At 47.2% G+C, this 19981-nt stretch overlaps 1 protein-coding gene across 2 annotated transcripts in view; it reads left to right on the forward strand.

The window, feature by feature from the left end:
• RNF216 (ring finger protein 216) overlaps nt 1–19981 on the forward strand; it is a 79926-nt gene that overhangs the window by 51935 nt on the left and 8010 nt on the right. For both annotated transcript variants that reach the window (XM_054080608.1, XM_054080607.1), the window contains exons 14-15: nt 12735–12832; nt 15296–15518. In XM_054080608.1, coding sequence (XP_053936583.1) covers nt 12735–12832; nt 15296–15518 — 321 coding nt within the window. The remainder of the gene's footprint in view (nt 1–12734; nt 12833–15295; nt 15519–19981) is intronic.

Here is a 19981-nt window from a genome sequence, read left to right on the forward strand (position 1 = left end):
GGGAACTGCAGTGGGGGAGAAACTCGGAGATGTTGCGAGTGCAAAGCAATGAAGCTTTCACTTTCTCGAAAATGCCTTTTTAACATAAAACTCCAAGCAGTAGTACCTTCCTCCCGAAAAGCTACAATAGATGATATCTTGGGATCTTAACGTGTCCTACAAGCATTACAGTGACTTTTCTCCCCACATGCTGTTGTGCGCACATCATCACTCTTAGCAGATCCTGACAGACTGAAGCTCAGGTTCAATTTTAATTCTGGAGTCATAATCAGATTTGCGGTTTCCACCCAATCCTGCTGCCTTGTCCTATGTGATTCTGAAAGTGAAACTAGAGCCAAACAAAAAATGAAATTGTCCTGTCAGCTTTTGTTGTTGAAGCGTTTGAAATGTGAGATGTGCAGTGCTGGTGGCAGTTGGCAGGCGACTTTAAGTGCTGGGCCATTTGGCCATCGTCTTGGCATGCATGGGTTTGCATGCAGCTATTTATGGTATAAAGGTGATAGACTCTTTTATTATTTTTAAGAAGTCATAAAAGCAAAGTTATTGTTCCTGAATAAAATCGCTTCTGACTGATCTTCTTTTTCAATTGAGTGTCTGCATTTAAACTCAAGAATTCAGAATAATATAGTTTGGGTTGGAAGGGACCTTAAAGATCTAGTTCCAACCCCCTGACATGGGCAGGGACACCTCCCACTGGATCAGGGTGTCCAAGGCCCCATCCAACCTGGCCTTGAACACCTCCAGGGATGGGGCAGCCACAACCTCTGTGGGCAACTTGTTCCAGTGCCTCACCACCCTCATTGTGAAGAAATTCTTCCTCATGTCTAGTCTAAATCTGCCCCTCTCCAGTTTATACCCATTGCCCCTCGTCCTATCACTACATGCCTTCGTAGAAAGTCCCTCTCCAGCTCTCTTGTAGCCCTTTGAGGTACTGGCAGGTCGCTATAAGGATTCCTTGCAGCCTTCTGCTCTCCAGGCTGAACAGCCCCCACTCTCTCAGCCTGTCAATATCTGGTGAAAGAAACAGTGGCATTTGTTAAGCAAACATAAATGTGCCCTAACTGAAAGGCCAAATGCATTCCTGATTTAAGTGAAGTTCTCAACTTATTAAACAGCATTTTTCCGCAGATGCGTGGCAAGGCACAGGCTGCCCAGGGAGGTGGCTGAGTCACCATCCCTGGAGGTATTTAAAAGACGGATAGACGAGGTGTTCAGGAACATGGCTTAGCGGCAGATAGGAATGGTTGGACTCGATGATCGAAAAGGTTTTTTCCAACCTGGTGATTCTATGATTCTATATTGGGTAAAACAGCGCATCGTGCCTCAAAAGCACATTGCAGAGGCTTCCCAGACCTTACACTGGAGCCCACGGCAGAGCTCCCCCACACTGCCTGATTCTGCCTAGTTTTTTTTTGTTTCCCTCACCTTTTGTCTTCCTTTAAATGGGAATGTCTGTGCTTGTCCACTGTCTGGTGTCGTCGCCCACGTGCATCCCTGACGGAAGCGAGAGAAATACCCTTTAATCCTTATGCAGGGTGCACACACTGGTGACCTATGGTGTTTCCGGAGTTTTAAGGAAGTCACTGAAGTTCCTCCTTGTTAACTCTCCTCCACAGAAATGTGACTGATGGGTCTTTTCCTTTTATGGCCAATAATGCTTGTTTTCCTTTGCAGTAGAATCCTGGGTCAGAAGTGGAAGTGAGAAATCAGGCACAGGGAGGGGGCTGGTCTTACCAGCTCCCCATGGGTGGGGATGTGATTTGCAACATAGCAAATTCTAGGCTAAAATAAACCAAGTTACAACATCTACCCCGAGGTGCTGCTTTTGTTTCCTTGAGGGATGTCTGAGATTTCCAGTCCCGTTGCTTAAGATAGCAATTAGGAATTGTGCCTCTCCTTAATTTCATGGGGAGAAGTTTATCTGGTCCAAACCCGGCGTGGTTTTCAGATAGTCTGATAGAGCCTGGATAACTCTGATTGAATCTAGATAAGCGTATCAGGACAATACCTGCTTCTTTTTGACAGTCACCTTCAGTCCTTTACACTAAGCAAAATGTCTGGGCCCCTTATGAAGTAGCTTTATCCCTGGATGCTGGAAGAGCCATTTTCCACAGCAGTTAACATGCTCTTTGTGCCTGACACTTGGCGCTGGCTTTACTCATTAGCTGAGAACAGGTAATGTCCCCCTGGGTGGTGATTGCCAACGGTGCTGGTAAGCCAAAAGCCAGCTTTGTCAGCCAGCAATGTCTTTTACAAATCATCCATGGCTGCAAGTGGTTTGATGAATTTGAACCTTGAAAGTATTTTTCTAATAAAGCAAATCTCCTGTTTCTTGCTACAAAGTGCTTCATATCCTGTTTCAGGCCGTGAATACAAATGGCTCATTTGGCAATCAGTTAAATTGCTCCAGTTTTAAGGGCTGCAGCTCATGTTTCTTCCTTGCAAAAGCTGTTGGCTGCTGCTTGAGTTTGCGTTCTTACTGAGCACTTGAACTCCGAAATTAGGAGAGGGGAATAAAATGGAGTAACTGGTTAGGAGTCAGTTGTGATGTTCCCGGTACTGTCCGTGATCTTCCATTGCTTCTTGCCCTGCTCCAACTGGTTGCTATTTCCCTGCCTTTGAACAAAAGAACTGGACGTTCGAGGTGAGTGATGGATCATGCAACCATCTTGGTAAGTTTAATTCCAGCCGCCCCTTGCTACATCACCACTTCCAGTCACAGGTGTGTGGCTGGGGCTTCACTTCTGGAGAAAGGTGGTTGACTCTAGGAAGGGCAGCGGATTTTGCTGACAGGGAAAGCCTCTTCCTGGAGCTTACAAACAGGTCAGTAGGAGCTAAACACTTCTGTGTGTGTTGGTGAAGCAGTTTAGAAAAGGTTTTCAGTGGCATCCACATGTTCTTCTACTCTGTTTTAACGATGGTATGTTTGTGATCACACTTTTTTTTGTTCCTTTCTCTCCTTGTATTTACAGTAGAGGTCCCAGGAAAATGAGAATGTGGGTCTGTAAGCTGCACTAGATCTTGGGAAAGGCCTGAAACCAGCCCTCTTTCTAAGTCCTTTATTTATGCTGCCAAAACTGTTGATTTAATCTTTCCGTATCGCACACGCTGCAGTTTTGTAGTTTGTACCCCACTGAGTGTATCATACTTATCCTTTTGGAGGAATGGCATTTACAGCATAACTGAATAATCTACTGTTTTGATAAGGTGACCCTCAAAGCACCAATCTTTATCCTTACCCATGTTCAGCCGTCCCAAAGCACTGCTTGCTTGCAGTTCTTGTAATTTTTCTCTGACTGTACGAGTGTAGGAGGAGGGAGATGATCCACGTGTGGTGATGGTGAGCCCCCGTAGAATCACAGAATGCTTTGGGTTGGAAGGGACCTTTACAGGTCATCTAGTCCAGCCCTTCTGCAGGAGCAGGAACATCTTTAACTAGATCAGGTTGCTTAGAGCCCCATCCAACCTGGGCTTGAATGTTACTAGGGGTGGAGCATTGACCACCAATCTGGGCAACCCATTCCAGTGTTTCATCACCCTCATTGTCCACCCAGTGGACCCCCCCATCTTGCAACAACAGTAGCATTCCTCGGTGGCCCAGGGTTCTGTCCTCAAAACTGAATTGACAGCAGCGATATGATGTGAAGTATTCCAGTTTGGTTTGCTTTTGTGATTGTATTGAGGCAGAAATGACTGCTGCTACTTGGGAACGATCGCTGCGTCTCAAATGAATCCCTGGAGATGAAGTGGCTTGTGGGTTTTTTGTTGGCTTTTACAGAAAACAGGCTTGCAACATCTCTGGTTCACAGATAAGTCATGCTATGCAAATAGTTGAGCAGTGCACTTTAATTAAACTTGTTGGGCCCTCTACTGAAGCAAGAGGGAAGGAGGAGAAACAGCCTTTCTGATCAGTGTTTGTAAGTGTAACAGGAAGGCAACTGCTTGCCTTGGGATTTCACAACGCCGAGGGTTGCAGTGCGTTCTTCCTGTCTCACTTCTGTTGTGAAGGGCTGTCTTCTGCACAGCACTGGAGCCTCAACAAAGGTCTTGGGGTTTGAGGTGTCGTTTTCAGTCTCATTTTCCATGCTGCTTGCCTAGTCTCACGTGATTGTATGGAAGCGAGCCTGTGTTGCTGGATTACCAGCTTTTGGTTCAGAGCTGGTGTGGGTGGAGAGGGTCCCCTTGGATTTGCTAATTGCTTAGGTGTCTGCAGATCTGTGACAGTCTTCCTCTTACTCCAAGGTGTTTCCAAGCCCCACGTTTTTCTGTAACTGTGCGTATGCCTGGTATCGGCTAAAGTAGGTGTTTCCCTCGTATTACAAGGCATGCTTTGGGTAAAAGACGCTTTTGATTGCTGCAGCCTCTGCCCAATAGTTTTGGACATTGCTTTTCTCACTGGCTCTCCTTCCCAGTGTCCTTGTCCCTCCTTGCTGCCCTGGGGAGGTGGGACACTGCATCTGCTGAAATGGCAGGGCCATCAGCCTTAGCAGGGCTTGAAAACCACCCCTAAGTTGCAGTTTTGAGGCTTCTTTGCCCCTTCAGCTGGTGTTTAGCTGGTCTGGTGGGTGCTTTAAGTACAGGAGGGAATGGAAACATCGTTTGGGGACTTGAAAAGAATCTGTGAGCCTCTGGCACATCTGTTTCCCTCATTAGTTTTCAGTACTTTTTTTATTTTGGTGCATACTGATTTGCATGATATCTTCATTATTATTTTGAACAGGCAACTGAATAGCTTTTGTGGTGCAGAAGAAAATCCAGGGCATGTCTGCACCGGAGCTTCAGGTGTAAACTCTTCCACCAGGCTGCACTTCTCGATGGTTTTGGCTTTTTAGAATCTCACACGACGTTCTTTCTCACTGGGATGTTTCAGCAGGCTGCTGGTACGGGCCACGGGCTTTGGTTTTACTGCTAGCTTATTTTAGGCAGCAAATGAGCTGCAAATGACTCACTGTCACGTTAGTGAATTTGGAAGGTGGAGGTTAGCAGTTCAGAGGACCATTTTCAGTTTATCTGCCATAAATCTGTGCTATAAATACTAGGTATGGCTGGTGCGGCTTGTGTGTGCTGCGGCTCAGCTCAGGGATTGCAAAGCTGTCTTCTTACTGTCTGCACAGAGCTCTTGTCAGGAGCAGCAGATAAGAGGTGACTGTACCACATAGGCATTAAAACCATAAATCATCTCAACTTCTGAGATTTCAAGAAGGCCAGGTATCACTTTGCTTTCATTTTATTTTGCTACTTCCCCAATGTTTCAATTTATTTTATTATACGGCCAGCCTAAAGGTAGGAGCTCAGTACTAGTGGAGTGTCCCCTCATTCGGGTTTCATTGCCCAAACAAAGCAAACTGTGTTTGTTCAGTTTGTGCGGGTGCATTTGGGCTCAGCCTAAAGTTGTTCACCAGCATGGTTGCTCTGCTCACACAGTTTGCCTTTTCTCACCCCTTGCTGGTGTAAAGACCTGGAGTTTTAACTTCTGCTGTGGTTAGAGGATGGTTAAAAAGGCTCAAAATTAGAAACTGAGTGTGTTAATGCTGCTAAATTACCATCAAAATTGCCATATTGCAGAGACTCATTAAAAGCGGACATAGGTGTGTTACGTAAACCTGGGTCTCCGTGGGACTGGTGATGGAGGAGAGGAGATCTGTAATGGGTTCCTCGTGCCATCCTTTCATACTTTAGTAAAATCTGGAAGACAGTAGCAGGAGAGAAAACAGGACAGGACTCGGGGAGAGTTTCTTCAGCTCCTGCCACCCAAAGCCCTGGGTAGGGATTTGTCTGGGGTGGCAGGGGATTTATCATGCGGTGGTGTAAGAGGGAAATTTCAAAATTAACTTTAGTAATTGTTCCTTCTCTTGATCTTACAATGCATTGTTAGCGGGTACCTCTGCAAATAAGATACCATGAGTTTGTTACACCTCAACCTCCTTGATGTCATGGGGTGCAACCCCTTGAGTGACCTTCCAGAGTTATTCTTTAAAAATCAGGTTGCTTGTCTCAAAATCTAAATCTGATCCTTCCTGATGGTCTCTATTGTTCCTCCCAGTCCCAGAGCTGTTACCCCTGTTGTTTAACCCTGCTAGATTTCATCATGTAGAGTTCCTGCTAGTGGAAGCAGCATCTCTTTTTGTGTGAGGTTGTGCGTAGGATTAAATGGATAATCCCTTCGATCTCCTCTGCTGAATGGGGTAAGGCAATCTGCATTGGGGAGATGCAAGAGGGCCAGCTGCTGAGCGCTTTGAACCCGTCTGCTGGTATTTCGATGTTTACCTTGGCTAGGAAGGCACGAGGCTGTTATCTACAATCAGTCCAGCAGATCTAGAAACCGGTTAACAGCTACAGATGTGTCTCCAGTAGCATGTACTGAATTTCTCCTAACTTTCAGCTCTAGGAAGGAGCAGTATGACCTCAGGTACGCTGATTTAGACACAGTCTTGTTGTGAGGTCACAGGCTGTATTTACCCTGCCTTTATAGGGTGACCAAGCGGTGGTTTCCTCTACCTGCACTGCAGGCTGGCTCTGGGTATGTCCCAAAGCCGATCCACACTGTCCATATCCGACCTTCCCAGTGGGCTGAGCTGGGGAGATGCTGTGTGTGATATCAGTCTGCTGAGGGCAGGGAACAACTTCTGAAAAATGTTATTTGAGGGGGGAAACCTTATCCTTATGAGAAACACTTGTTTCTCGGTTTAGCAGAAGGGATCCTGGTGAGATGAGCGTGTAATGCAAATACTCCAGGGCTCATTTGTGCAGCTCACTGCTGCCTGTGCCTTTTGATACCTTCCTCACACCTCTGGAGCTTGAGAGGAAGCAGCTTTGAAAAAAAAAACCTTTCAAAACATCACAAATAATGAAATTATTTAAAAGTTTTGTACAAGGTCAAATTAAAGCATGATCCTTTTCAGTCAAAGAACTGTTCTCTTGCTCCATGTAAGCAAGCATGAGATCAGTAAACAATTTCTTGTGCTAGCACGGTTTTCACCTCTGAGCTCCTACAGGGTGATCTTGATGCTGAGCAGCACTTTTTATGTGAAGCTGCAGATATTTTTGCTCTGTAGGTCTCTAACCACTGCACCTAAACCAGCAGTCGATCTGACCTTTTAAAGTCAAACTCGGGGGAGGGGGAAAGCTTGCTGTGGTTTGGTATATATGTTTCGGTAACTTCTGAATTACAGATACAGAATAGTCCTACTGATTTAGGCACATGTGGGGTAGGAGTTACCACATGTTTCTGGTTATTGATTCTGACACAGGTGACCCAGACTTCCCTGGGAACCAGGCTGCTGGTGCATTTCTGGTAGCAAAAGGGCACTGCCTGTCTCTAGTCTCTTAAAGATGGGGAGGGACTGCAATATGCTCAATTTAACATGCAAAACAGGAGGCACTGTTTTGCGCCGTTGTTTTTGATAATGGAATTTAATATACGGCCATAAAAGCTTTAACCAGCTCTCATGATGGATGTTGGCTATAAATGCATGTTTTCCTTATCCAATTTTTAACTCCCTGTCGCTCGTAGGTCTCTGTGTTTACACCCTGGCATGTTCTTGCAGCCTAGTCCAAGCCTTGTGCTTTTGCTATATTTCTTCCTGCAGCCTCTCCTCTCCCATTATAAATCATAGCCAAGCTAAGGAGAGGAGCCTTCTGTTTTTCCTGGGTTTCTCTTTGCCGTTCTCTCCTCCTCTCTGTCGCAGGGCCCGAGCTGCGGTGTGGCCGGCAGCCGCTGAGCGGCAGCGCTGCCTGGGGAACAGCCCTGCTCAGGGACCCGGGGGAGCCCCAAACCACTCGGCCCCCGCATTCTCCCACCCACTTGCTCCTTGCCCCCTCATCCATTTGAGGCACAGTGTTCATTTCTCCACGCTGCGTGGATTTTGTGCTGCTGGAGTTGGTACCTGTTGCCCATCTCTCCTGCTACACCCAGACGAGAGAGCAGCTGCAGCAGTTTGTGCTGGAAGGAGCACTTCTCTGTACGGAGCAGTTGGGTACCTATGGACTTCGGGTCCCACTTCCCTGTGCTGGGCGTTTGTACATCGCTAACAAAGGTCTCTCATACAAATGGATTGTCTTGGGCTGGATTAGAACCTCTTTATCCTAGCTTAACACATAGGAAATCCCAGAAACAGCCCCGAAGGAGTTTGCTCATGAGAGCTTATCTGTGCTTAAAGGTTGCATTCATTTAGCGACTTCTGCATCCATTTTTAGTTAAGGTCAGTGCAGCCTTGTGGGCAGTGGAGACTTTGTGGGGAGGGAGACTGTGTGGTTCTTTGTTTTCCCATTAACGTGTCTGGTTGGGAATTGCAACCATTTAATTAAACCCGCGCAGTATGGACTGGCCCTGAGGTGCTATTCTAAGACTATTGCATTCACATCTGCTTTTGGGTAAAACTTGGCCTGTTTGAGGTTGGCCTGCGCTATTGTGTGTCTGAAAACAGGAGGAAGCAGAGAATCAATCACCAGGGCTCTGTCCCAGTGAGCATTGAAGGGATACACAGTATGTTTTACCTCCCTCTCACTCCTAACAGGGAACTCGGCAGCAAACGTCACCATGCATGCAATCGGCAGGGACCACTGGAGCGTACAACTTGCCCTTCCTGGGGATGCAGGGAGTTACATGGCACAGCGGCAAAAGGATTTAATTAACCGGCATATGGAGAGCTGGGGCCGGTGCTGGACTCCACTCAGAGCCACCACTGAGAGCTGGAGGGCGGTGATGACAGCCTAGTCCATCGCCTGTTGTTGTTTAAGTTGAGCTTCCCCTCCTCCCTCTGCGTTTTGCTCGATCAGTACAAGACTTCGTGTAAACTCCCACAGAAGAAGCGGGCGCACAGGAATGCCGTGGGCAGTCGGTCTGTGATCTGTGTGTATCATCTGATGGTTTTGTCCATGTGGCGTTTGTTTGGGTTGAAAGCAGGAAAGCTGGTCCATTGACATTGCTGGCAGCCTGACCGGAGCCAAAAGGACCTGGAGACTGGCAGAGAGAAGTTGAGTACTTGGGGCTTTTTCCCTCCCCACCCCAATATGTGAGCTGCACCTTAGAGTTATTTTTAGTAGATAGCGGAGTTAAAGTTTAGGCTGTGTTTTAAAACTGTAACATCCATTACAAGAACTATTAGAAGTGCTGAGGAAGGTGGTAGGTTTTGCATAAAATTCTCTTCTGCCTTCATTAGGTGCTGGGACAATTAACAAGGACGTTTAAGGATTGTGATGAGCAAGCTAAAAGCAAACTGGCCACCCATAGCCAGGCTGGCCCTGAGCACAGAAAGCTGCACATCCGCACCACTGACCCTGGGAACAAAGGATCCTCCTGAACCCAAACATGTTTGTGTTAATCCTGGCTGCTTCCTGGCGGCCAGCAAGAGGAAACAGAGCCACTACCTCTAACAGATGTACAGTGAGAAGATTACAGTGTGCGATTAAACACCCTCTCCATCACATCCTCCTCTCTACTGTCCCAGCCTGGCACATTAATGGACTGTCCCAGGCTGCCTGCCAAGCTCAAGCAGATGTAACAGGCAGCAGATACTTAATCTCTTGCCTCCGTGCCTGGTTTGGAGCCGTTTGCTAATTCCAAGGCTTCTGCCAATGCTCTGCCCCTTGCACCAAAAGCGTGAGCTGTTAGCTGTACCTGTCTGTGAGGAGTGGGCTGGGGAAAGATGGGAGAAACACATGGAATCCATGCCATCCAGGAAGGACAAATTTAACCTAGAAGCTGTTGAAACTAAACCAAAACGTGCTTCCCACATCAAGTACCCCTACATGTGAGTAGTCCAGGGTTTGCTAACAGACAAGGTGCTGAAGAAGTTGGGCAGGGTGATTGACTTGCTTTTTGGTTGCTATACTTGGAGTAGAAGATTTCAGGGCTGGGAAGGACTCGCTCGCTCTTTGTGTGGGTTTCGATGCTGCCTTGTGTTGCTGTAGCCGGTCTTTGTGCCAATGTTGCTCTTAAAATTCAAATAATCTAAGCTGGTTGCGAAAAACCAGCCATCCTACTGTGTGTTTAGGTTAATTAATATGGTAATGACAGAGGATGTTTCCTTATCAAACAAAAAGCTGTTTCTAAAATGAAAGGACCTCTTGTGGAAACTGTAGAGATCAAAATTGTCATCACGTGAGACATGCAAAGCCCTCATCAGTCGAGCAGGTTGGGTTTTGACTAGGAGTGGAAATTAAAGGTCACTTTTCTTTTCTTGGTCAAGGGCTGTGACCTCAGTTCTGGTGCTGGAGCAGTCACCTTTGTCTGTACTGTGGGGTTTCTCCCTGCTTTGGTACGAAGGGGTCCAACACAGGTTCTTGGAGCTGTCAACAATGTGCCATTGGCTTGGGTAGAACGAGGGGAGATGTTGCATCGAGTTCTGCTAATGGCACGTGTTGTCCATTTTCCTCTGCCTCTGTTTTGGAGAGGACATGGCTCAGTCAGAGGCAGCACCAGGTGACACTCGGAGGTAGAAAACCATGGGGACAGCTCCTTCACAGGGTGCGGTGGGTCAGGCAGGCAGAGCTGCCTGTGACTTTGCAGCCCCTCATGGCCAACGTGTTTTGGGAGGCATCCCAGAAAGGCACACAGCTGCAAAGGCCCTCACTGCACAGCCGTCACAGTAATACGGAGAACCAGATACTTCCTATCTCATGCTATCCCAGGGTGTTTGGGAACCTACATTGCCATGCCTCTTCCCTTTCTCCTCGCCTGTACTGAAATCCCTTTTCCTGAGTTTAGGAGACAACTGTTTGGCAAAGGACAGCAGCCTCGGCTAAGGGAGACCATTGTTTTTAAATAGCAGAGAAGAGGGTGGCAGTAGCAAAAGGCAAAGGGAATGACTTGGTACGAAAGTATAAGCAGCACCATCTGCTCCAGAAGGGCATCGTTTCTAATTCGGTGGCGAAGGAGGCTCCTGGAGTTAAGTAATTGGGAATAGTAGGTTCCTGGCTGAAAAGCATGCCAACCCTTCTGGCAGAAAGCTGTTAAATCTTTGTTGCTGGTGTGTGAAAGTGGTGCTGTGTAGCAGAGCTCCAAGGACTGTTTTTAACCCTTGGTGTATGTCAAAGAAACCCACTTTGCACTTCTGATCTTGGAACAGCGTGTAGCCAGGTATGGAGATTAAAAGGGGAAGGTGGTTCCTCATCAAAGTTCACGACGGGCTCCAAGTCTGACCTTCCTGTGCTGATGACAGCTGGATGTGGCTGCCAACAAATGCACAGAAAATGGTGCCTGGTTTAACAGCTTTAGCAGGAAAACGTGGATATGATGAATGATTCAGGAGAATGAATAAAACCAAGGCATTTACTGCCCCTTAAAACTAGTGTCTGCCTGCCAAAGGGTGCATTTGCAAAGGGAGCGATCACAAAACCCTCTGCTGAGCATTTGGGACACAGTCACGGGCTTGGCTCTCCTCTTACTACAGCCTTACCCTGCAGTCTGCAAACACGTCGGGCTTACCAGCCAGGATGAGGAGCCTTTAATTCTCCAGATGAAAGCACAAGCTGTTATGCATCTCTCAGCAAGCACAGATACAAACAAGTCCACATTTTGCACCCCCTCCTAGAGGTGGCTTCCTTGGAAGCTTCGATCTTCATCCTGTTTGTTTGATTTGCAGTCAAAAGGGTGTTGCTGTCTACGTGTGTCTTTAAGTGATTGCCTCTATGTGAATGTCCAATTTCCTCTTTAAAATGAAATTAAGGTAATGCAATCGGAAAGGATCTGTCTCTGCAGTCGTTGGCTTTTACTAATAGTGCGACCAGAGCTGGGCAAAGCTCTTTTGGGACCTTTGTGGAGGGGAAGAGAATGCTTCACTGTGGGATGGGTTTTCCTGCCAAGGAGGGAGAAAGTTGGATCTAAAAGTCTGAGCCCCAGCTGTCCTGAAGATGGAACAGTTGGATTATAAAATGTGTGGTTTTTTCCAAGTTTGATTTGGGTGGTTTTTAATCTTTATCAAACTAAAGGAAAATCTCTTGTTTGACCCAAAACAAAATGATGTTTTCTTTGGCCAGCCAACCAACAAAATCAACTCTGTTCCTCATGTTAGTCCAAGTTCCCTTGCCAGTAGTGCCTCCACGCAGCTCTACCAGTCCCAGATTAGAGCCTTGTTGCTGAAGAGTTTACAACAACAGGAGAGTTCAGTCACTTGCTCTAAGTTTAGTTCAGCTCTTCTGGTTAAACTTATAAATATTTGTTCATATCCCACTTCTGATTTATGGGCATTTGTCCACATCCTGACATTTTAAGCTATTCACTCACGTAAACTGCTTTAACTTTATTTTTGTGAGGTTTTACAAAGCATGATATAGATCTGCTTGCATGTATGGTGAGGCAGAGATTTTGATGCAGCTGCAACGTTTCCATCCCAGTGAAGTAGGAGCCCTTTATATGAAGGTGAAGGATTTTCATCAGGGAACAGATGACCTTGATGTCCCTTAGTGCCATGTTTTCATCTCTGCAGTCTTCAGAATGAAGTAACCGGTGAACCTGGTAGCTGTTCCATGAGTTTTAGGCCAACTAGGATTAATGTACTCATTTTGTGCTTGGGTTCTTGTGCCTTGAAAAATCTCTTCCTTCCCATTATTTGTTGGACTTAAGAATGTCTCCAGTGGAGGACAGACCTGTAGATCTCCTATACCTTAAGCCAGTCCCATCCTCAGCTGAGAACCTGCAGTGTGATGGGGAAGAGAAGGGAATTTTTCCGATTTCTAATGCTGTAGCGGTGTGCTGAGTCTTCTTTTCCTTTAATGCTTGTTCTCCTATTCAGGAAACTTGTCGGCAGTGCCAAGGCCTGTGGAAGGAGCACATGAACCTCACGTGTGAGCAGCTGGCTGAGAAGGATGACATCAAATACCGGACGTCCATGTAAGTAAACCCCACAACAAGGCAAAAGTGAGGGGGTGGATGAACTCGTAACAGCAATGCACTCTGGTGTGGAGGAGGGGAGAAACCCCTCGGTTCTTGTGACTGGCAAAGGCCCTGAAGTTCTGCTGGATGTCACTGCCTTCCATCAGGGAGGTCCTTGGAATGTCAAAGCTGAGGCATCAGAAGGCTCCCAGGGTAGGATTTCTTTCTGTGAAAGATACTTGGCAGCAGATCCACCTGGTAATTTGAGAACGTGGGAGAATTGTCACCAGCCCAGCCGGTTCCTCTGGCTGGCCTGATGTCTGCAGGCTGGCACCTGGTTCTTCTCGGAGGTGAGAAACCCCCATTAGTGCTGCTGCCGGGGAGAGGGGAAGTGTTTCACAGAGGCAAATAAGCATATTAAGTCACAGTAAGTCATTATTGCCCTTTGCACATCATCTCCACTCTAGATTTGCAGTTTGCTCAGCTACTGCTTTCTGACTTTATGGAAGGGGATGTGTTTTCTTACAGAAGCTCATCTCTGTTTCTAACCAGTTTGAAAGAATTCTTACCGAATGGAGTCTTATTTGGAATCACACTAGTGTAAATCCTGAGTTTTTCCCTAAAATCTTGTGAAGTTTCATCTCTCTCGTTGCTACAGTAAATGACGAAATCCTCTGCCTTTAGGAAATGAGGGAAGGCTCATCCATGGAGCTGCACGCCTTGTGCAGTCAACTGGGACTTGCCCACATGGCCCACAATCCCTTCCCATCAGATTTAGAGTCTGTCTGGCATGAGTGGAGACTGGAAAGCTCCACCGCTGGGAGGCTGAATGACTCTTGCTTGCTCATCCCGCAATCCCTAATTGAGAACAAAATCTTCACAGATGTGATATGACTTTTCCCTGCCACTCCTTTTCCTGTAGGAAAGAGGGGTGAGAGGCAGGAGGAACGAGTTGTCGTGTCCCTAATAAGGAAAAAAATCAGTTTCAAAACCCGTAGCAGGAACATTTCTGAGGATACGTGAGTCTTGCTGCCTGATACAATCAAAGCTTCCTTTTGAAGCCCTGCGTAAGGAAAGGGAAGCACAGCTGGAGTTCAGGCCAAGCTTCCTGCCTTGCTCAAAGTTTCCAAAAAAAACTCTGCATCGGCAGCATCCTGTGGAGTGGTGTCGGGAAGAGCAGCTGCAGCTAGGAGGAAAGTCAATCTCAAGTTGGTTTTTGTCCCTCTATTTTTAGCATATCTCCAAGCGTCTGGGTGCAGGTCATACCAGAGATAATGGTGTGAGAGCTTTGGGTAGCTGCAAGGCAGCTGAAATTCCCACCTCCCCATTCCCTGCCCTCTGATTGTGCTGATGGAACGGTTTGTGGGGCTGTGCTGGAGCCCGGTTTGCTGCTGTGATCCTCCTCAAAAATCCCTCCCTGTCATCTCCCAAATGGACGTGGGCTTTGCAGGTCCTCTAAAGTAGTTGGGTGGAGGTGCCTGGCTAAGGACAATTGTTCCCCACTGTCAGATCGGCACAGCCAGAGAACTGTGCTTCCCTCAATGAAAACACAGCTTCTTTACTCCTCTGTCATCAGATTTCACTTCTAGGTTGTGAATTAAATTGCAATGTGATCTCCAGCGGTCAGAAAATTGGCCCTTACGATGACAACTTAGGAATATAAGTCTTTTAATTAAATGACTGAGCTTTTCCTCCATTTCTGTGCCAAAATAGTATTGCCGCGAGCTTAGCCTTTGCACTGGAGCGCGTGTCACTGCCAGGATGTCTCCTGAGGACACGGACCGTGCTTTGTCCTGAATTCCATTTGTGCTCTTTTCTTGAGGTTCAGTCTCTTGAACCTCAAGCCATAACCTCTGGGAAATGTATGTAGGGAATATAAGAGGAGTAAAGCCCAGTCTGTGGGGAAAGATGTGGTTATTTTTCAGTTACTAATTAAAGTGTAAGAAAACCCAAATAAAACTGGAGAGTAGCACCCAGATTTGGGAAAAAGATATACATAATTGTGGCAACTTTGTAGCTGGAGCAACAGACGAACATAAAAACAGGGAAAAAATGACAGCCAAGGGTTTGCTTTCCCTGAACTTTATCTCTGGGCTGTATTTCTCTGCAGCCAAGTCAAGCATCCACATGCCCTTTGCCCCTTCAACTCACAGCTTAAATTCCTCCCAAGCTGGAGCCTGTCGCTGCGGCAATTTGGCTCGCCTGGAAACCAGGAGCGGCTCTGCAGCATGCAGCCAGGGATTGACTTTTTCACTTAATTTGTTTTTGAGTTGTTGTGGGTTGGCTCCAGGTGGAGCTGAGCCCAAACCTCCTTGGAACAGCAGTGGACCGTGGGGGTGGAGTGGGAGGAAAGAGGAGAGGGAGAGGTGCACTGGGAAAGGGGGTTAAAACATCGCTGGGATAGCGTAATGGTAATTTTACAGCAGGCTGGTGGCTGCAAACATTCCTTCTCTAATTATTCTTCCTCCTCTTGCGCTGCAGAGAAGAGAAAATGACAGCCGCCCGAATTAGAAAATGCCACAAGTGTGGGACTGGCCTAATTAAATCGGAGGGTTGCAACCGCATGTCCTGCCGTTGCGGTGCTCAGATGTGCTACCTCTGCCGGGCTGCCATTAACGGGTACGACCACTTCTGCCAACACCCTCGGTCGCCCGGGGCGCCCTGCCAGGACTGCGCAAAGTGCTCTCTCTGGACAGATCCCACAGTAAGTAACGAAAGACTTTTGTGAATGATTCGCACCCTGATTTTAATTACCGTTCAGTGCCAGCGTGTTGAAATCCATGCCTTCCACCCAAGGAAAACGCCTGGTTTTAGACAGTACAGCTTTTTTTCTTTCCCAAGGCAGCTAAAAAACACACTGGAAGCCTACATCAGCACAGTCGCATCTGACCGCGGCTTGGAAGGAACTGGTGTTGCTTTAGGGAAAATTAGCTCCTGTGAGACGAAGGCTTTGGCTGGAAGCGCTCTGAGCGTTGTTCTGTGGAGCAGGGCTTGAGGAAAGAGCTGGTGGGGAGCGTGTGCTGGCACCAGGCACGGTAGCCAGTGATGGGATGACTGGGACTTGTTCCTAGTTTTGCAGCTGAGGTGCTGTGTGGTACGGGTTTGCATCTGGAGGCAAGGGGAGTTGTGTCGCTCTGGTGCCAGCTGCTGGCTCTGCAAGTCTTGAGACTGAGAAAAATGCCTGCGATCCAGCGGCCCAGAGTTACAGTTGGGTCTGTTCTCACGGTTGTTGTCACCAGCTGCAAAGGGAGAACTGAGCACGGACTGAGCTGTAAGGGAAGCGGTAGTAACTTAATACAGCTTGTAGCTGTGACAAGCATGGGAAAACTTAGTGCAGCCTCTCTGCAAACAGAGCTCTTCAGTACCAGAAATCTGGAAGGAGTGTAGGTAGGAGCAGGAGTTGAATTTCCTGACTTCAGCAAAGCAGTAGAGCCCTGTGGATGTGGATCAGCCTTCCCAGGGCTTGTCAGAGCTTTGATTTTCCCAACACTTCTTTGTCTGGAGCTGCTGCAACTTGCCAGACAGTCATAAGCCCCTCTTTCTGCAGGGGAAGTGCAAAATCCTGCACTTGGGTGGAGCCAAGGAAAAACCACTCTAAATCTCTCCTTTCCACCTGAAAGCTCTTGGGGATCTCCCAGCAGGGCCCCAGCCAGCTAAGCTTCCTAGTCCTCTGCTTGCCTGCCTTTATTCCCTGCATTATCCTATCAATGCGAGGTGTTAAACCAAACACAGACACCTTCTAGGCACCCCTGTGGTGTTTCCGACACCTGGTTATGCACTCCCTGGATTCCTGTCCCACTCCTCCCCACTTTCCACCAGGATGCGATTCAGTGTTCGGTAGCACTGGTATCCTTTGTTCCCATCAGGCTGCTAATTGTGCTGTGTGATGGCGTTTGTTCAGAGCCAGAGAAAACATGAAGCCTCTCAAAAAAGCTCGTACTGTACTTTAAGATAAATAAATAAATAAGCAGCACAAAGAGGGCACTGTCACCAGGCCCTTCCCAGCTCTCTAATTAACCAATGTTGTGGCAAAGAAAAATTTCCCACCGTCAGCAAAGAGCTGGCACCGCTTGCTCTTTTTTTTTGGGGGGGAAGGGACACTAGTGGGCTGAGGAGTTGAAGCTGGGTGACTGTCCTCGCTGCAGCGCGAAGACCAATGTGAAACTCTACTGCTGGATTCTGAGACTGAAAACGTGATCCCTGTATGCATTGTCTGCTTTTGTAAGGGGCTTAGTGACACTAACGCAGTCCCACCTGGGTGATCTGCACTCATACAGGACACATAAGTAGAAGTTAACGTGGTAGGTGTGAAGAGGGGGAGCAAATTTTGGTCTTGATGTGGGGATATGAAAGAGCAAAAGGCGATTGTATCAGTAGTGTCTTGTGCTTCGTTAGGGACGAAGTCCATCCGAGGGATTACTCTTCCCAGCTCCGCTGCACTAGCATCTTCTCCTGCCTTTCTCAACTCCTCTGTTTCTTCTTTTGGCTCAATTTCTTCTATTCTTTTGAAGTTGGTTGACAGCTAATGTTGCACGTATAGGAAGAGAGCATCTGTTCTGGGCTTGTGCACGTTTGCAGCCCTACTGTGTGCATGCACGTGCTGAGAAGACAAGACTGGGTCTTCTTGTCACTTGTGGAACTTGCAACCTTTGCTTAGTTGCTGCTGCTCCTCTCCGTGCATTAGACTCTGCTGCAATATGGTGAGGATACGTTTGGCATCAAAGCTGGGCTACCAGAGGGTGACGGGATGGTTTTGTTTCTGATTTCTGATATACTCATGTATGGCCTTAGAACCATCTTCACAGCAGACCAGTGCCATGGTCTTGTCCATTTACTCTTCATGGATGTAGACTTCATCTTTCCACCAGACCTGGATGATTTCATACCTTCGTGGAGGGGTCTAACTCCTTATTATTTACAGCAAAGTTCAGATTTCTTTAAAATATGGAACCTTTGTTTTTTTCCAAAAGTTTAGGTTTTTTCTGAGTCTGAAATGATTCTTACAAAAGTATAAATAAACCTAGTCATTAGCTTGGGTTAAAAACAAATTAAAGACAGTCCTCTAGGAACTACAGCATCCGTTAGTCTTTGTCTCAAATGATCTTGAGAGAGTAAAGCAGATGCTTCAGAATTTCCCATAATAAAGGGTTAGTTAAAATCTTGTCCCTGTGCTGTAATCAGCCTGGAGTCTAATTTAAAAGTACTGGTGCAGTATTTGCTGGCTCGGAGACAAGCTGCAACCGGGCTGTGGTCGGCATCTTCCAGGGTAGCAGGCAGTAATCGCTTAATCACTGCATTTCTCTTAAAGCTAATTGGTGCCTTGCACTCCTGTGGGATATGAACACGGGCCAAGAACTCTTGTCAGTAAGCTGCTTGGCCAAAAGTCCTCGTGTGCAGTCCGTGCTGGCTTTGGCTCTGCTCACCCAGACGCCGCTGGCTGCAGGAGGGGCTGATGCAATATCACCAGAGACAAAGCTTGGGATGGAGCAGTGGGAACTGGATCTGCAAACAACAGGTTCTGCGACTCGGGGGCTGTGTTTGCCCTGTTTTCAAAGGATCTGTAGCAAACCTGAGGCTGATGTGTGTGTTTTAGCTGGTTTGTACAAATCCCATGGTGCCATTTGACCAATGCACTCCGATTCTTTTGGTAAGAAGGTTCTGTTCTCATATGTCTTATTTTTAAATACTCATCTTTGGACTATCAGTAATATTGCATAGCAGCTTTTTTGGCTTTAAAGTTCAAGATGTTTTCCGTAAACTCTTAAAACACTCCCAAACGCTCATCAGTAAAGTTCAAAGCAGGAGACTGATCATTATAAGGTGTTTGCAGTTATCCTTCCTTCTAGCATTATAAACAGAAGATGCTGAGCAAAGGCTGTGTAAAACTTCAAATGCATTAAGGAAAAGCATGAAGCACCCAGCACTGTCTTTAGGGTTTGGAGAAGGGAAGCACCCCTAAATTTAGGGTGTGGGTTTTTCTTTTTAACCATGCTATAAAATACCGTAATCACAAACATACCGTTAATGCAGGGTGTTCACAGAAAGCAATCCATATGGAATGCCTGTTGCTAAAATAACTCTGCAATTCTCAAACGCCGGCAAGTGCTTCATCCCCATCCTGGCCCCCCTTTTCCTGCAGCACTGCGGATGCCCTGTTCCACTTACAACACAGCCTGCTTTTATCCCCTGCTTCCTGCTGCATGGAGGAACACGCCAGAGACAGCCGATGCCTGTTCTTGCTCAGGCTCCACGCAGCTGAGCTGGGAATGATTTGAAACAAAACGCCTTAGTCCTTTGGAAGCCTCCGTCGTGAAAAATCATTTCAAGTTTATTAATAACGGCTGCGGCCACACATACGTGGAAAAAGAACGCAGTAAAAAGCCAGAAAGGGGGAGGCAGTGGTGGCAAAGGCTCTATGTAAAGATAGGGGAGGGGTTGTGCAGCCTAGAAATAGTTACCAGGTCTCTTGTTTTCCCTCGTTCAGGAGGCGGGCAGCCATTTTCCTGTGACACTTAATAATTAAAGATAATGAGAAGCACAGTAGATCAAAACAGAGCTTTCAAAAGCTTTGTCGATGGCGCTTTTGTTCTGGGCAGAGGAGGTTTGATTTGGGGGCAGGTTGTCTCTGTGTGACTTGGGGAGCTTTTATCTCCTTTCTGCTGTGTTTTCTTGTTCCCGATGCCCTGGTTGTTCCTCCGGCAGTTCTTTCTGCGAGCATGCAGGGCCCTGCGTAGATGCTGGATGTGCCTTCTCTGTACCAGCATTGTTGAAATGGGCCTCCCTGCCATGAAAAAGGTGCCTTGCTTAACAACCCTGCCCAGCTCTTTAGTTAATCCATCCACAGACCCGAGCCATCCGTTCTGCTGTGATTGGCTCCATGCTTGCCCCATTCCCTGCGTTCAATGGAAGAGGGCTGAAAGGAAAAGCCTCCTCCATGCTGAGACCCTCTCAGCCTGGCCAGGATGTGTTTTTGCTCCGGCACTGGGGATGGTTCCTGTGAAGAGCATCCTGCTGTTGGGTTTGGGGTGAATCTCAGTCCTGTTTTGCCACTTAAAAATGCAGCTGTTATTAATAACTGCATTTGCTTTCTGCAGTGTTTGCAGATGAGAAGGGTGAATAGATCTCATCGATCCTTTACATTTTCCTCTTGGCCACCTCCTTTCTCCC

This window comes from Cuculus canorus, chromosome 15 (assembly GCF_017976375.1).
Source record: "Cuculus canorus isolate bCucCan1 chromosome 15, bCucCan1.pri, whole genome shotgun sequence".
NCBI lineage: Eukaryota > Metazoa > Chordata > Aves > Cuculiformes > Cuculidae > Cuculus > Cuculus canorus.